The following is a 16,022-nucleotide window of genomic DNA, read 5'->3' on the forward strand; positions in this document are numbered from 1 at the left end:
TACAGATGATTAACAAAACATGCACACGACAGTATTCATACCTTGGTTTTTGTGGTAAATGTGAATGAAAAAACTGTTTTGATAATGGTTTTCATACACATACCTTGTCCATAATGTAGAGGCCTATAGGATATTCATTGAAGAGGTAAAGGAGGAGGATGGTACATGTGATCTGCATAACATACCAATACTAATTGACATACCTTTGTATGCCTCTTCCTCTGTATACCTGCAGTCACAGACACAAAAGTGAGCAGTTGAGTCATCTGCACCCAATACAGCTAGCCTTCAACATATTCTTATAGCCTACATATTCTCACCTCTTTGTTGGTTTTATATCCATTCAATTGTCAATTTTCTGTTTTAGAAAGATTAGCATAAATATGAAAAGATAGATGGTATCATCATAAAACAATATACATTTAGATGATACAAGGGACAAACCTTACTTAAATTGAGGAGATCTTTACATTTAAGTTAAGGGCCTGCACCTGCTGTCCTTTCAAATTCAAATCCACATTTTTCAGGTGGGCAGTTAGGTTCCTGCAAGAACCCCCAAGAACCAAGGTGGCTCCTCGATGAACCCCACCTGCTATGGGGTTCTTCTAAGAACCTTTTGGGGGCAATTTTCAGTGCCAAGAACCCTACGGTTCTTTGAAGAACTTTGAGGATCGTAGAAGAACCTTTGTTGTACTCTTAATTTTTAGAGTGTACAAACTGTACACATTCACACTGCCCTGATTTGGCCTGCCTGTCTGTCTATCCTGTCTTCCTATCTGTGTGTCTGTCTGTCTTTCTGCCTGCCTGTCTGTCTCTCAGTTGGCGGATATGTGGGCTCAGTACTACAGACAGTGTTTCCAGACCATTACCAACGGCCCACAGAACCCCGCCTTTGCCTTCACTCAGGTGAGTCCCTCAGCCACAAGCACTAACTTACTTGTCTTACCTGTCCCTTGACTGGCATACCTTAGGGGCATTTCATGGTAGATGCATTGATATTATCTTATCTTAGTCAGTCTCAAACCTCTCTCTCTCTCTCTCCCCTCCTCTCTCCACCTCTCACCCTCTCTTCCCTCCCTCTCTGTCTCTCTCAACCTCTCTCCACCTCTCACCCTCTCTCTGTCTCTCCCTCTCCCCTCTCTCTCATCCTCGCTCTCTCCCCTCTCTCTCTCCACCTCTCTCTGTCTCTCTTCTCTCCATCTCCCCTCTCTCTCATCCTCTCTCTCTGTGTCTCTCTTCTCCCCCTCTCTCTCATCCCCTCTGTCTCTCTTCTCTCCCCTCTCTCTCTGTCTCTCTTCTCTCCCTCTCCCCTCTCTCATCCTCTCTCTCTGTCTCTCTTCTCTCCCTCTCTCTCACCCCTCTCTGTCTCTCTTCTCTCCCTCTCTCTCACCCCTCTCTGTCTCTCTTCTCTCCCCTCTCTCTCAGTCTCTCTTCTCTCCCCTCTCTCTCATCCCCTCTCTCTGTCTCTCTTCTCTCCCCTCTCTCTCATCCTCTCTCTCTGTCTCTCTTCTCTCCATCTCCCCTCTCTCTCCTCTCTCTCTGTCTCTCTTCTCTCCGTCTCCCCTCTCTCTCCACCTCTCACCCTCTCTCTGTCTCTCCATCTCCCCTCTCTCTCAGTCTCTCTTCTCTCCATCTCCTCTCTCTCTCATCCTCTCTCTCTTCTCTCCATCTCCCCTCTCTCTCCGTCTCTCTTCTCTCCATCTCCCCTCTCTCTCATCCTCTCTCTCTGTCTCTCCCTCTCTCTCATCCTCTCTCTCTGTCTCTCTTCTCTCCCTCTCTCTCACCCCTCCCTGTCTCTCTTCTCTCCCCCTCTCTCACCCCTCTCTGTCTCTCTTCTCTCCCCTCTCTGTCTCTCTTCTCTCCCTCTCCCCTCTCTCTCATCCCCTCTCTCTGTGTCTCTTCTCTCCATCTTCTCTCTCATCCTCTCTCTCTATCTCTCTTCTCTCCATCTCCCCTCTCTCTCCTCTCTCTCTGTCTCTCTTCTCTCCATCTCTCTCATCCTCTCTCTGTCTCTCCATCTCCCCTCTCTCTCTGTGTCTCTCTACAGAAGGGGAGAACAGTGAGGGCAGCTACGTTGGACAGTGAGAGTTTCAGTAAGATCCAAGTGGAAAGGACAGCTCCCCCAGAGAAGGGGCAGAGCCAGATACCACCACAGCGTTCGAGCTCCGACTCTGGGGAACGAAGGTCGGTCTCTCCCTCTCTCTCCTCAACCTCAGTCCATAACTCCCTCCCGTCCCGCCCTGCCAGGAAAGAGGCATGGACACATGCAACAGGGGACCCGGCACTGGGGGTCACAACGACACCCAAGGACATGGTGGAGCTGCCTCACATCGGCAGTGGAGAAGGTGAGAGAGGGAATACCCTGTTCATTTTGTATTGACAACATGTTTTTATTTGAGGCTTTGAATGGCCTTATAATATAGTTTATCCGCTTTTGTTTCCTTTAGTGCAAGATGATAGATCAGCACCAATAACATATGTGTGTGTACTACCTGTTCCTGTTGTCACAGGAAGTGATGGGGAGCTCCCGCTGCAGGTGGAGCGGTTAAGGGCGGAGCAGTTCCGTCGGGACATGACCCACTCATCTAGGCTGGAAGGCCAGATCAACCAGCGCATAGCCACCCAGTCTAACCTCATGCACCTAGGTAGGTCCTATAGAGACATAACAATATATTAAACACTGTTCTATACCCATAGCCACCCAGTCTAACCTCATGCACCTAGGTAGGTCCTACAGAGACATAACAGTATATTAAACACTGTTCTATACCCATAGCCACCCAGTCTAACCTCATGCACCTAGGTAGGTCCTATAGAGACATAACAATATATTAAACACTGTTCTATACCCATAGCCACCCAGTCTAACCTCATGCACCTAGGTAGGTCCTACAGAGACATAACAGTATATTAAACACTGTTCTATACCCATAGCCACCCAGTCTAACCTCATGCACCTAGGTAGGTCCTATAGAGACATAACAATATATTAAACACTGTTCTATACCCATAGCCACCCAGTCTAACCTCATGTGCCTAGGTAGGTCCTATAGAGACATAACAATATATTAAACACTGTTCTATACCCATAGCCACCCAGTCTAACCTCATGCGCCTAGGTAGGTCCTATAGAGACATAACAATATATTAAACACTGTTCTATACCCATAGCCACCCAGTCTAACCTCATGCGCCTAGGTAGGTCCTACAGAGACATAACAGTATATTAAACACTGTTCTATACCCATAGCCACCCAGTCTAACCTCATGCGCCTAGGTAGGTCCTATAGAGACATAACAATATATTAAACACTGTTCTATACCCATAGCCACCCAGTCTAACCTCATGCACCTAGGTAGGCTTTCTATCACCAGCCTTATGTCCCAAATAGAACACTAATGTGTGTGTATATATATATATATATAGTGCACTACTTTTGACCAGAACCCTATAGGCACTATATCGGGAATATGGCTTTGGTCAAAAGTAGTGCACTATATTGCAAATAGGGTGCCATTTGGGATGTACAACCTGCATGCACCTAGGTAGGTCCCATAGCCACCCAGTAGGGGGAAACATAATACTCAACACCATCCACCCTGATCCTAGATCAGCACTCCCTACTCTGAGACGCTTTAATACAGGCCGAGCTACCACCATCCACCCTGATCCTAGATCAGCACTCCCTACTCTGAGACGCTTTAATACAGGCCGAGCTACCACCATCCACCCTGATCCTAGATCAGCACTCCCTACTCTGAGACGCTTTAATGCAGGCCGAGCCACCTACTTTGTTGAGAGCCTGTTGGCCAAACCTCATTGGCAATAACATGAGGTTGTGACGTAGGTGCAGTATGAAGCTGTATATGGGATTATTCATAATAACTCTCATCCACGTGTGTGTAGGGCTGCCATTCAACGGTGTGACCACCTACAGCCAGAGTTACACACACTGGGACAACCCGTCCACACTGAGAGGCCCGCAGTGCATCCTGCCTGAGGCCCCACTCAACTGGTACAGTACATCACATCCACATACCGACACGGATTGAAAGGAGGGATCTGTTCATACTTACTTACCTAAGGCCATGGTGCACAGGCCATGGACGACTCCTCTCCTTCGCACTCTGTTCAGGACAGTCTCTTCCAGCTCGTTCCACCTCATGCCAGTTTTCTTGCATCTGTCTCAAGCTCCTGCAATCTGTTCACTGCGATAGATAATAACTGCAGACTACTACAGGGCAGATTACATAGTGATTCACACATACAGTGATTCATAGCAATCCCCTTCACCCAGCAACCCATTAACAGTCAAGTGGTGCTGCAGAGGTTATGTCCATCAGATAGTCTGGCGTCTGTAATAGCCAGAGGTAAAAGTGATGTCACAATAAACCCAGTTGGGGAGTATTCTGGAATTTTAGCAGCTCCACCGCTACTGCTTATACCTGTCCTCCAGACCTTCAGATCTGCAAACATTGCTAGATTATCTACCCCCTAAAAAAACATAGCTAGATTATCTACCCCCTAAAACAACATAGCTAGATTATCTACCCCCTAAAAAAACATAGCTAGATTATCTACCCCCTAAAAAAACATAGCTAGATTATCTACCCCCTAAAAAAACATAGCTAGATTATCTACATAGCTAGATTATCTACCCCCTAAAAAAACATAGCTAGATTATCTACCCCCTAAAAAAAACATAGCTAAATTATCTACCCCCTAAAAAAACATAGCTAGATTATCTACCCCCTAAAAAAAACATAGCTAGGTTAGGGCCGATTTATGACAGACTTTAATATGCTTCACCATCCATCCAGGAGGGCCTGGGTGTCAGAGTACCAGGACCGGTACCAGGGCCCTGATCGCTACGTCCCTGGGCAGAGGAAGCCCCCTAGCGGCCTGAAGGAGCCCTGCACCACCGAGTACCAGCCTGGTGCCCACACCGCAGACCAGACCCGAGGACACATCTGCTCAGAGTATCAGAGGCACTTCACTAAGAAGGTAATATCCCAAACGGAACCATATTCTCTTCGTAGGGCACTACTTTTGACCAGGGCCTTATGGTGCACTTTGAAAATAATGTTGTGACAAAGACCCAGTTTCAAGGCTCCCTATTAGAGTAAACATAAGGCTGCACTTACACACCACCACACTAGACACTCCGTAGAGGCTGTGACTTTCACCTCGTGGTGCACAGAGGGCTCTGCACAGAGATTGAGATTTACATGGGCCCTTGCTATCCGGAATCCACGGGACGTCCCTACCCCATTAACGTTTACATTTCAAATCGTATTGGTCACATACACATATTTATGTTATCGCGGGTGTAGCAAAATGCTTGCTTTCCTAGCTCCAACAGCGCAGTAGTATGTAGCAATTCACAACACACACAAATCTTAAAGTAAAATAATGGAATTAAGAAATTAGGGTGAGCAATGTTGGAGTGACATTGACTAAAATACATTATATGCATATGAAATGAGTAAAACAGTATGTAAACATTATTAGTGACTAGTGTTCCATTATTAAAGTGACCATTGATTCCATGTCTGTGTATATAGAGCAGCAGCCTCTAAGGTGCAGGGTTGAGTAACCGGGGTGGTGCAGGGTTGAGTAACCGGGGTGGTGCAGGGTTGAGTAACCGGGGTGGTACAGGGTTGAGTAACCGGGGTGGTGCAGGGTTGAGTAACCGGGGTGTTGTTGGCTAGTGATGGCCATTTAACAGTCTGATGGCCTTAGAAGTTGTTGTTCAGTCTCTCGGGCCCAGCTTTGATGCACCTGTAGTGACCTCACCTTAGCGGGGTGAACAGGCTGTGGCTCAGGTGGTTGATGTCCTTGATTTTTTTGTTGGCCTTCCTGTGACATTGGGTGCTGTAGGGGTCCTGGAGGGCTGGCAGTATACGCCCGGTGATGCATTGGGCAGACCCCCCCCCCCCCCCCCAGGAGATCCCTGCGGTTGTGGGCGATGCAGTTGCCGTACCAGACGGTGATACAGCCCGACTGGATGCTCTCAATTGTACATCTGCAAAAGTTTGTGATGGTCTTAGGGGCCAAGCCAAATTTCTTCAGACTCTTAAGAGTTTGAAGAGGCACTGGTGCGCCTTCACCACACTGTGTGGTTGGACTATTTCAGATTGTCAGTGAACTTCAAGCTGTTCAGCTTCTCCACTGCGTTCCCATCGATGTGAATAGGGGTTTGGTGTAGTGCGAGTGCCAGTCTTTTTGTACCATCATGCAACCTCACCGTCATACCATGTTTGGCTTCACAATGACAGCACTGGTGTTGACAAGATGACAAACGGATCTGGGATCAGGTTACACTTGCAGTATAAACCCAGCCCAACAATGAACAACTGATAACTTCAATAATTTACAGAGACAGTTGAGCAAAAGGAGGAAAGACAATACAATTCATTATGTTGTTCCTCTGGTTTTGCTGCAGAACTACCCTGGCCTGTCCAGACCCAAGACCAGCCCTGCGTACAGACAGAACAGAGACAACTGACCTAAACCATCTTCAGGATTAGACCTGCATAGTCTCTATTCGATGTTCAACCTGACAAAGGTTAATAAAAAAACATTTGAAATGTATTTTGACAATTCAGAGATACTTGTTTGTGTCGACATTATCAAACCCACAGCGTGATCTTTTGAGGGGTCCTTTAGCTACGGTAATGACAGGTTACTGGACATGTAATAACAGAATCAAACCTGTATATAGAACAATGAACAAGACACCAAAGTCCCAGAGGGTACCTGATCTTTATTCCATCATACTTTGTCCTCGTTTGTTAATGCAAGTAGCACACTGTGACAGGATTTCAACTCAAGTTTTTACATATCAACCAAACGAAAAAAGGAAATTGTTGCCATGGAAATCCCTCGCAGGTCAGCTACGCCCCCGCAGCCAAATCCCATCCAATCCTTCTGTACACTGCAGTCTGTCCATCTTTCGCCAAGCCTACTTCGCCCTACACACTACCTAAACTAAAACCAGCCTCCGAGGAAAAGAAAAACATCCAGAAAGGAGAAAAGACAAAAAAAGGAAACTGCAACAATGATCAGGGGAGAGACAAATCTCCAGCCACGATCACCACGACGACAGATTCACACGGCTGCACTTGAGATTGAGGAGAAAGAACAAAAATAAACACCAAACTTTCTACGCAGATCTGACCTCCTGTTCTGCCGTCTGTCCAATAAGAACATCTTATACTGATGGCCCCTCCCATTCTGTCCAATAGGATTATTTTATACTGATATGGCCCCTGCCCACCCTTCTCCCATCACTGCCCCTTGCCTAGTTAACCACATAGGAACAAAACGGAAATAAAAGGCTGCGTTCCCCTACTCAGACGGTGCTGACGCATTCCAGATCTTACAACTCCTGAATAGGTATTTTATTTAATAGGTATTTTATAAAAACCACATGTCATAGCAATCTGGTGCCCGACGGCACAGTAGATGACTTGGCACGTAACCATAGGTTGATGCATGCAACGTCTGAGCAGGGGAATGCGACCAAAAGCTTATTGAAGAGTATACCCCAGCCCACCCTCCAACCCCACCCCATGTACCCCACACAGCCCAAAAGCAGGCGAGTGCAAGGGTGTCTGCTGGGAAGCCAGCAGTCACAAAGAGTCTTTATGAGGGTTCCCCCTACTGGCGGGAGGACCCTAGTATTTCATTCCCGGAACAAACTCCTTCGCCTCTGGGTTCAAGCTGCTCTTGCGCTGTAAAAAGAGAGGAGAGATTTAGTATAGGAGCATACAAAAAAGGACCCAGACCTGTATGAACAGGTAAAAATAACAGGGCCTCAACATTAAAAACGGACAAGAGGAGACGGTTTGGATTGTAACACGCACCACAGGATAGTTTCTCCAGCTGATGGTCGGTTCCCTGCCAGATTAACCCTAGTCCCAGACTAAAAACCTATTTTAATGGAGAATTTCCTTTCAGCATGGTCTTTAGTCTAGGACTAGGCTTAATATTTTTGGGGGAAACTGGGCCAAAGAGTAGGAGCGGTATCATGTGTGCTCAAACAACTGGAGAAGAGAGACCGTCCCTAAGAGTAGAGGTATCGTGTGTGCTCAAACAACTGGAGAAGAGAGACCGTCCCTAAGAGTAGAAGAGGTATCGTGTCTGTGCTTGAACAACTGGAGAAGATGGGCTACCTACGGTATCTAGGTACTGAATTTGGATAACGCTCCACAGCAAATACTTTTCAGGCTTTTAACTCTCAGGTTAACTCTAAGGGACAAAATATGAATCCTTGTCCTGGACTGAATAAAGAATCTCTGTCGAACATGCTTTTTAGTCCAGGATTCAACTTTGTGTCTGGGAAACTGGCCCTATAAATACAGTGACGTTTGGTCGACGACGCTCAGACATGCTGCTCGTGTAGAGACAGATTGTGACACATTCTGACGGACAAACATTCTGACAGGACTTACCGCGAGTTCATCTGCGTTGCCGTTGGAGACAGATAGCCCGTTGAGCTGTTGCTGAATCTGCCCCACCCCAGGGGCAAGGTCTCTGGCGGGGATGAACCAATCCTGATCCTCCTCTTCCAGCATTTCCTGGAAACAGCGTTCTAAGAACTCCTGTTCCAGAAGCTCCTCCTCCACCTGGGATGACCACACAATAGGGGAAGAATAGGGCTGGATTACAATCAGCAGTAGATGATTATTTCTTAATATGTCTTCCCTCATGTCCTCTACCCTTGCCTCCTTCTCAAAGCACTGGAGGGCAGCCCAGGTTCGAGGCGAGTGTACAAAACATTAAGAACAGCATTAATTTGCCGGGGCAGGGGCTTTACAAGGTGTCCAAAGTGTTCCACAGGTATGCAGGCCCATGTGGACCACAATGCTCCAACGTAATATGGGTTCTATTTAATTTTACACCATTTGAGCTAGAGACGAGCCTTTTCTTTGCTTTGAAGCTGGAAGCATGACTGTCAGAAATCCGTTTTCCCCCTATGGCACTGCTGAGTGACAACTTGCAAAGCCTACTCAGATTGGCCTATGCTGCTGGTTACACCAGGGATGAAGAGACAATGTATCAACTTTGCTCACTCTGCGGGCTGCTCCAATGTAACAGAAGACTGATAAGGGTCTACATTCCTGATCGCCTGCTAAATTATATTTTAAAAATGGATGGAAAAAAATAGATGTGCAGGAAGAGCGGACGAAGAGAATCAGGTGAGTGACGGCTGGAAGGGGATGTGGGCCACGCGGCTTGCTGATCAGAGCTGATATGAACATTATCGGACCCGTCGCATATAAGGACCGGCGAATACAATAAACTATTTGAGATAAAAACTCAGCAAAAAAAGAAAACTGTCCTCTCACTGTCAACTGCGGTTATTTTCAGCAAACTTAACATGTGTAAATATTTGTATGAACATAAGATTCAACAAAAACTGAACAAGTTCCATAGACTAACAGAAATGGAATAATGTGTCCCAGAACAAAGGGGGGTCAAAATCAACAGTCACTATCTGGTGTGGCCACCAGCTGCATTAAGTACGGCAGTGCATCTCCTCCTCATGGACTGCACCAGATTTGCCAGTTCTTGCTGTGAGATGTTACTCCACTCTTCCACCAAGGCACCTGCAAGTTCCCAGACATTTCTGGGGGGGAATGGCCCTAGCCCTCACCCTCCGGTTAAACAGGTCCCAGACGTGCTCAATGGCATTGAGATCCGGGCTCTTCGCTGGCCAAGGCAGAACACTGACATTCCTGTCTTACAGGAAATCATGCACAGAACAAGCAGTGTAGCTGGTGGCATTGTCATGCTGGAGGGTGATGTCAGGATGAGCCTGCAGGAAGGGTACCACATGAGGGAGGATGTCTTCCCTGTAACGCACAGCGTTGAGATTGTCTGCAATGACAACAAGCTAGGTCCGATAATGCTGTGACACACCGCCCCAGACCATGATGGACCCTCCACCTCCAAATCAATCCCTCTCCAGAGTGCAGGCCTCGGTGCAACGCTCATTCCTTCGACGATAAACGCAAAACTGACTGTCACCCCTGGTGAGACAAAGCCGCGACTTGTCAGCGAAGAGCACTTTTTGCCAGTCCTGTCTGGTCCAGCAATGGTGGGTTTGTACCCATAGGCAACGTTGTTGCCAGTGATGTCTGGTGAGGACCTGCCTTACAACAGGCCTACAAGCCCTCAGTCCAGCCTCTCTCAGCCTGTTGCGGACAGTCTGAGCACTGATTGGGGGGATTGTGCGTTCCTAGTGTAACTAGGGCAGTTGTTGCTATCCTGTACCTGTCCCGCAGGTGTGATGTTCAGATGTACAGATCCTGTGCAGGTGTTGTTACACGTGGTCTGCCACTGCGAAGACAATCAGCTGTTCGTCCTGTCTCCCTGTAACGCTGTCTTAGGTGTCTCACAGTACTCTTAGGTGTCTCACAGTCAACAGTACATTGCAATTTATTGCCCTGGCCACATCTGCAGTCCTCATGCCTCCTTGCAGCATGCCTAAGGCACGTCCACGCAGATGAGCAGGGACCCTGGGCATCTTTCTTTTGGGGCGATTTTTTCAGAGTCAGTAGAAAAGCCTCTTTAGTGTCCTAAGTTTTCATAACTGTGACCTTAATTGCCTACCGTCTGTAAGCTGTTATGTCTTAACGACCGTTCCACAGGTGCATGTTCATTAATTGTTTATGGTTCATTGAACAAGCATGGGAAACAGTGTTTAAACCCTTTACAATGAAGATCTGTGAAGTTATTTGGATTTTTTACAAATTATCTTTGAAAGACATTGTCCTGAAAAAGGGACGTGTCTTATTTTTGTTATATTTTATTATTACTGAAATTATTAAGAAAACTGACAGGTGCCAGTTGGTTCTTTAGATCAGTCGGGCCGAAAAATGTGGTATTATCATATGAAACAGTAATACGGTATTCTAAAAATGTTGGTGTCATAAGTATCATGACGTTTTGGTACCGTGGTACTGGTATATGACACTACTCTGAATGGCACACATACACAATCTGTCTCAATAGTCTCAAACTTCAAAACCCCTTATTTAAGCCGTCTCCTCCCCTTCATCTACACTTATTGAAGTGGAATTAACAAGTTAAATCAATAAGGGATCATAGCTTTCACCTGGTCAGTCTATGTCATGACAGTGCATGTCAGAGTAGAAACTACAGCATGAAGTCCAAGGAACTGTCCGTAGATCTCCAAGATAAAATTGTGATGAGGCATATACAGTGCCTTGCGAAAGTATTCGGCCCCCTTGAACTTTGCGACCTTTTGCCACATTTCAGGCTTCAAACATAAAGATATAAAACTATTTTTTTGTGAAGAATCAACAACAAGTGGGACACAATCATGAAGTGGAACGACATTTATTGGATATTTCAAACTTTTTTAACAAATCAAAAACTGAAAAATTGGGCGTGCAAAATTATTCAGCCCCCTTAAGTTAATACTTTGTAGCGCCACCTTTTGCTGCGATTACAGCTGTAAGTCGCTTGGGGTATGTCTCTATCAGTTTTGCACATCGAGAGACTGAAATTTTTTCCCATTCCTCCTTGCAAAACAGCTCGAGCTCAGTGAGGTTGGATGGAGAGCATTTGTGAACAGCAGTTTTCAGTTCTTTCCACAGATTCTCGATTGGATTCAGGTCTGGACTTTGACTTGGCCATTCTAACACCTGGATATGTTTATTTTTGAACCATTCCATTGTAGATTTTGCTTTATGTTTTGGATCATTGTCTTGTTGGAAGACAAATCTCCGTCCCAGTCTCAGGTCTTTTGCAGACTCCATCAGGTTTTCTTCCAGAATGGTCCTGTATTTGGCTCCATCCATCTTCCCATCAATTTTAACCATCTTCCCTGTCCCTGCTGAAGAAAAGCAGGCCCAAACCATGATGCTGCCACCACCATGTTTGACAGTGGGGATGGTTGTTCAGGGTGATGAGCTGTGTTGCTTTTACGCCAAACATAACGTTTTGCATTGTTGCCAAAAAGTTAAATTTTGGTTTCATCTGACCAGAGCACCTTCTTCCACATGTTTGGTGTGTCTCCCAGGTGGCTTGTGGCAAACTTTAAACGACACTTTTTATGGATATCTTTAAGAAATGGCTTTCTTCTTGCCACTCTTCCATAAAGGCCAGATTTGTGCAATATACGACTGATTGTTGTCCTATGGACAGAGTCTCCCACCTCAGCTGTAGATCTCTGCAGTTCATCCAGAGTGATCATGGGCCTCTTGGCTGCATCTCTGATCAGTCTTCTCCTTGTATGAGCTGAAAGTTTAGAGGGACGGCCAGGTCTTGGTAGATTTGCAGTGGTCTGATACTCCTTCCATTTCAATATTATCGCTTGCACAGTGCTCCTTGGGATGTTTAAAGCTTGGGAAATATTTTTGTATCCAAATCCGGCTTTAAAATTCTTCACAACAGTATCTCGGACCTGCCTGGTGTGTTCCTTGTTTTTCATGATGCTCTCTGCGCTTTTAACGGACCTCTGAGACTATCACAGTGCAGGTGCATTTATACGGAGACTTGATTACACACAGGTGGATTGTATTTATCATCATTAGTCATTTAGGTCAACATTGGATCATTCAGAGATCCTCACTGAACTTCTGGAGAGTTTGCTGCACTGAAAGTAAAGGGGCTGAATAATTCTGCACGCCCAATTTTTCAGTTTTTGATTTGTTAAAAAAGTTTGAAATATCCAATAAATGTCGTTCCACTTCATGATTGTGTCCCACTTGTTGATTCTTCACAAAAAAATACAGTTTTATATCTATGTTTGAAGCCTGAAATGTGGCAAAAGGTCGCAAAGTTCAAGGGGGCCAAATACTTTCGCAAGGCACTGTATCTGGGGAAGGAAATATGGAACTACCCACTCTGCCTAGAGCTGGCCGTTCGACCAAACTGAACAACCGGGCAAGAAGGGAGAACCTGCCAGAAGGACAACAGTCTCTACAGCACTTCACCAATTTGGGCTTTATGGGAGAGTGGCACATGACAGCATGGCTGGAGTTTGCAAAAAGGCATGTGAAAGAGAGCACAAGGCAAACAATTCTGTGGTCTGATGGGAAAAATGTAACTCTTTGGCTGCCGCTCCCCATCTAACTTAAACCTGCAAGGAAGAGCGAACATGCCCCTTGATCCTGACAGTAGAGTAACCTGATCCTAGATCTGTGTACAATGCCAGGCAATATCTATCCAGGGCAACATTCCTCACCTTTTAGTGTGTGTGTGTGGTCTGTCCATCACCGTGTCTGTATGTCTGTGTGTGCACCTGTGTGCATACGTACATGTGTATGTACATAAAGAGTGGTCCTAAAAATCACTGACCTGTCTGTTGTAATCCTCCTCGTTCTCCATCCACATGTAGTCAGCGAAGGGGTTGTTGTTGTTGCCCACCTCTCCCTCCTTGTGCCCGTTGGCCACGTTCTCTTTCCCGGGGGCACTGCTGCCTCCTGGTGTTTTCGCCATCTCAGGACTGTTCATCTCTGCAGGCTCTGTAGGGTTAACGATTTCACACATGCATAAATGGCAACCCACTTTAAAATGAGGCAAATGGCTTTCAAATTGAGCGTAAAGCTCAGCTTGGGTAAACTGAATAAATTACGTGTTTAATAAACACTAAGGTCAAAAAACGTAGCTAAAACATAAGAGTAGAAAGTTAAACCGTTATCTACCCACACATGAACAAATGTATATTGCCAAAACGCAAATAAAGTCCATACTTCATTATTTTACTTACTACTTGCTAGTGTCATACTAGTTAAAGTAGACCAGAGTAGCGAGTCAGTGGCTGCGCTTATAGCTGACGTGGATACAATTACTAGCTAGCCAGTTCCTACCGTTATAACTCAACAATACCTAGCTAACGCGTTACCTGTATCGTCAGCATTGAAGGATGCACATGTCACGAGAAAAAAAGTGATGACAAACCCCACATGGAGCGAGGCCTACCTGCGTGTCACAGCTGCAACAAGCCAGCCAGACAATTAGCTAACTGGAGTAACGTTAGTTACAGCTAACATTACCGTTCATTGCAACACAAATCCTATTTGGAGTATTGGCAGTTTGCTAGTGAGCTAGTTACAGTAGCTAGCTTACTAGTTGGTAAACAACGTTAGGTAGTTTGCTAGTTGGTACACAACGTTAGCGAACTACGTAGCTAGCGAACTCAGAAAACTAGCACGGACTAGCTAACTAGATAGCAAACAAAGCAGCCTGAAAATAATTTGTGATATAAAAGGGTTGTAGTTTCGACTAAATGTACTGTAGCCATCAAGTCACTGATGAAACGAGTTATTTAAGTTAGCATTCACTAGATAACTAACACATCGTGCAATCACCCTATGAAAAAGGCTTTGGCATACTAACGTTACTAGCGAACAAGAAAGCTACTTGGCTAGCGAGCTTGCTAACTAACTTGAAATATATAAAAACACGCATATTGGATCAAACTTGGCTAGCAAGCTGTTTTTGATGTACAGACTGAATGTTACGTCACCTGTAACTAGCATAGCCTTCTTACTACCTTGGATTGTCTTTATAGCTAGCTATAAAACTGTTAGCAGGTAGCTAGCTGGTAGTGGTAGAAACAAGCTAAATCAAACTTAGCTCGAAGGCTAACAGCGTGACATGCACACACGATTCAGGTCAAATTGTATCTGGAATGCACAGCAGCCAGTAGCGCAACAAAAACGTAGCTACCTGGCATCGTTGGATAAATATTTAAAGACCACTCGATATATCTTCAATGTTTGACAGGGCAATTCGTCGACTTTACAGCTAATTTGCTATCAAGCTAGCCAACTCACTACATTCCATCAAGACACTCACGGGGGACTTCCGTTTCGTCGTTAAGTTCCCCCAGCCCGCTATATCAGTCGTCACATACCTACCTCAGCGCATCAACTGAGAGGTTGATGTCATGGGCATGCGATTATTTTTATTTGTATTTCTTTTTTATTTAACCTTTATTTAACTAGGCAAGTCAGTTAAGAACCAATTCTTATTTACAATGACTGCCTACCAAAAGGCCCCTGCGGGACGGTGCCTGGGATTGAATAATAATAATAAATACAATATTAATATAGGTCAAAACACACATCACAACAAGAGAGACAATACAACACTACACAAAGAGAGACCTAAGACAACATAGCAAGGCAGCAACACATGACACACAACAAAACATGGTACAAACATTATTGGGCACAGTCAACAGCACACAGGTCAAGAAGGTAGAGACAACAATATATCACACAAAGCAGCCACAACTGTCAGTAAGAGTGTCCATGATTTAGTCTTTGAATGAAGAGATTGAGATTAAACTGTCCAGTTTGAGTATTTGTTGCAGCTCGTTTCAGTTGCTAGCTGCAGTGAATTGAAAAGAGCAGCGACCCAGGGATGTGTGTGCTTTGGGGACCTTTAACAGAATGTGACTGGCAGAACAGGTGTTCTGAACAGAAGATGAGGGATGCAGTAGATATCTCACATAGGGGGGAGTGAGGCATAAGAGGGTTTTATAAATAACCATCAACCAGTGGGTCTTGTGACGGGTATACAGAGATGACCAGTTTACAGAGGAGGACTTGCTGGTGTGTGTTGGATCATTGTCCTGCTGCAGAACCCAAGTGCTCTTCAGCTTGAGGTCACAAACTGATGGCCGGACATTCTCCTTCAGGATTTTTTGGGAGAGAGCAGAATTCATGGTTCCATCAATCACAGCAAGTTGTCCAGGTTCTAAAGCAGCCCGAGACCATCACACTACCACCACCATATTTGACTGTTGGTGTGATGTTCTTTTTCTGAAATACTGTGTTACTTTTACGCCAGATGTAACGGGACACACACCTTCCAAAAAGTTCAACTTTGTCTCATCAGTCCACAGAATATTTCCCCAAAAGTCTTGGGGATCATCAAGATGTTTTTTTGCCAAAAGTGAGACAAGCCTTTATGATCTTTTTGCCATGGATGTCATTTTTGCCCAGTCTCTTTCTTATGGTTGAGTCATGAACAC

The 16,022-nt window shown here is 45.4% G+C and overlaps 1 protein-coding gene across 5 annotated transcripts; it reads right to left on the bottom strand.

Moving 5' to 3' along the window:
* Window positions 1-6,747: 6,747 nt before the first annotated feature.
* On the bottom strand, window positions 6,748-14,904 carry LOC139402802 (polyadenylate-binding protein-interacting protein 2B-like). Of its 5 annotated transcripts, none has more exons than XM_071146724.1 (4): window positions 14,840-14,904; window positions 13,337-13,503; window positions 8,458-8,631; window positions 6,748-7,737 (listed from the first exon to the last, which is right to left on the bottom strand). In XM_071146724.1, exons 2-4 carry the CDS (start codon window positions 13,490-13,492, stop codon window positions 7,681-7,683), a joined length of 387 nt encoding a protein of 128 aa, XP_071002825.1. In that variant the 5' UTR covers window positions 13,493-13,503; window positions 14,840-14,904; the 3' UTR covers window positions 6,748-7,680. The 5 variants fall into 5 exon arrangements, with proteins under 5 accessions (XP_071002825.1, XP_071002824.1, XP_071002821.1 ...); XM_071146723.1 differs by having other exon boundaries at window positions 14,711-14,893; XM_071146720.1 differs by having other exon boundaries at window positions 13,749-14,881.
* Between the last annotated feature and the right edge of the window lie 1,118 nt (window positions 14,905-16,022).

Source organism: Oncorhynchus clarkii, unplaced genomic scaffold (assembly GCF_045791955.1).
Source record: "Oncorhynchus clarkii lewisi isolate Uvic-CL-2024 unplaced genomic scaffold, UVic_Ocla_1.0 unplaced_contig_5613_pilon_pilon, whole genome shotgun sequence".
Lineage (NCBI taxonomy): Eukaryota > Metazoa > Chordata > Actinopteri > Salmoniformes > Salmonidae > Oncorhynchus > Oncorhynchus clarkii.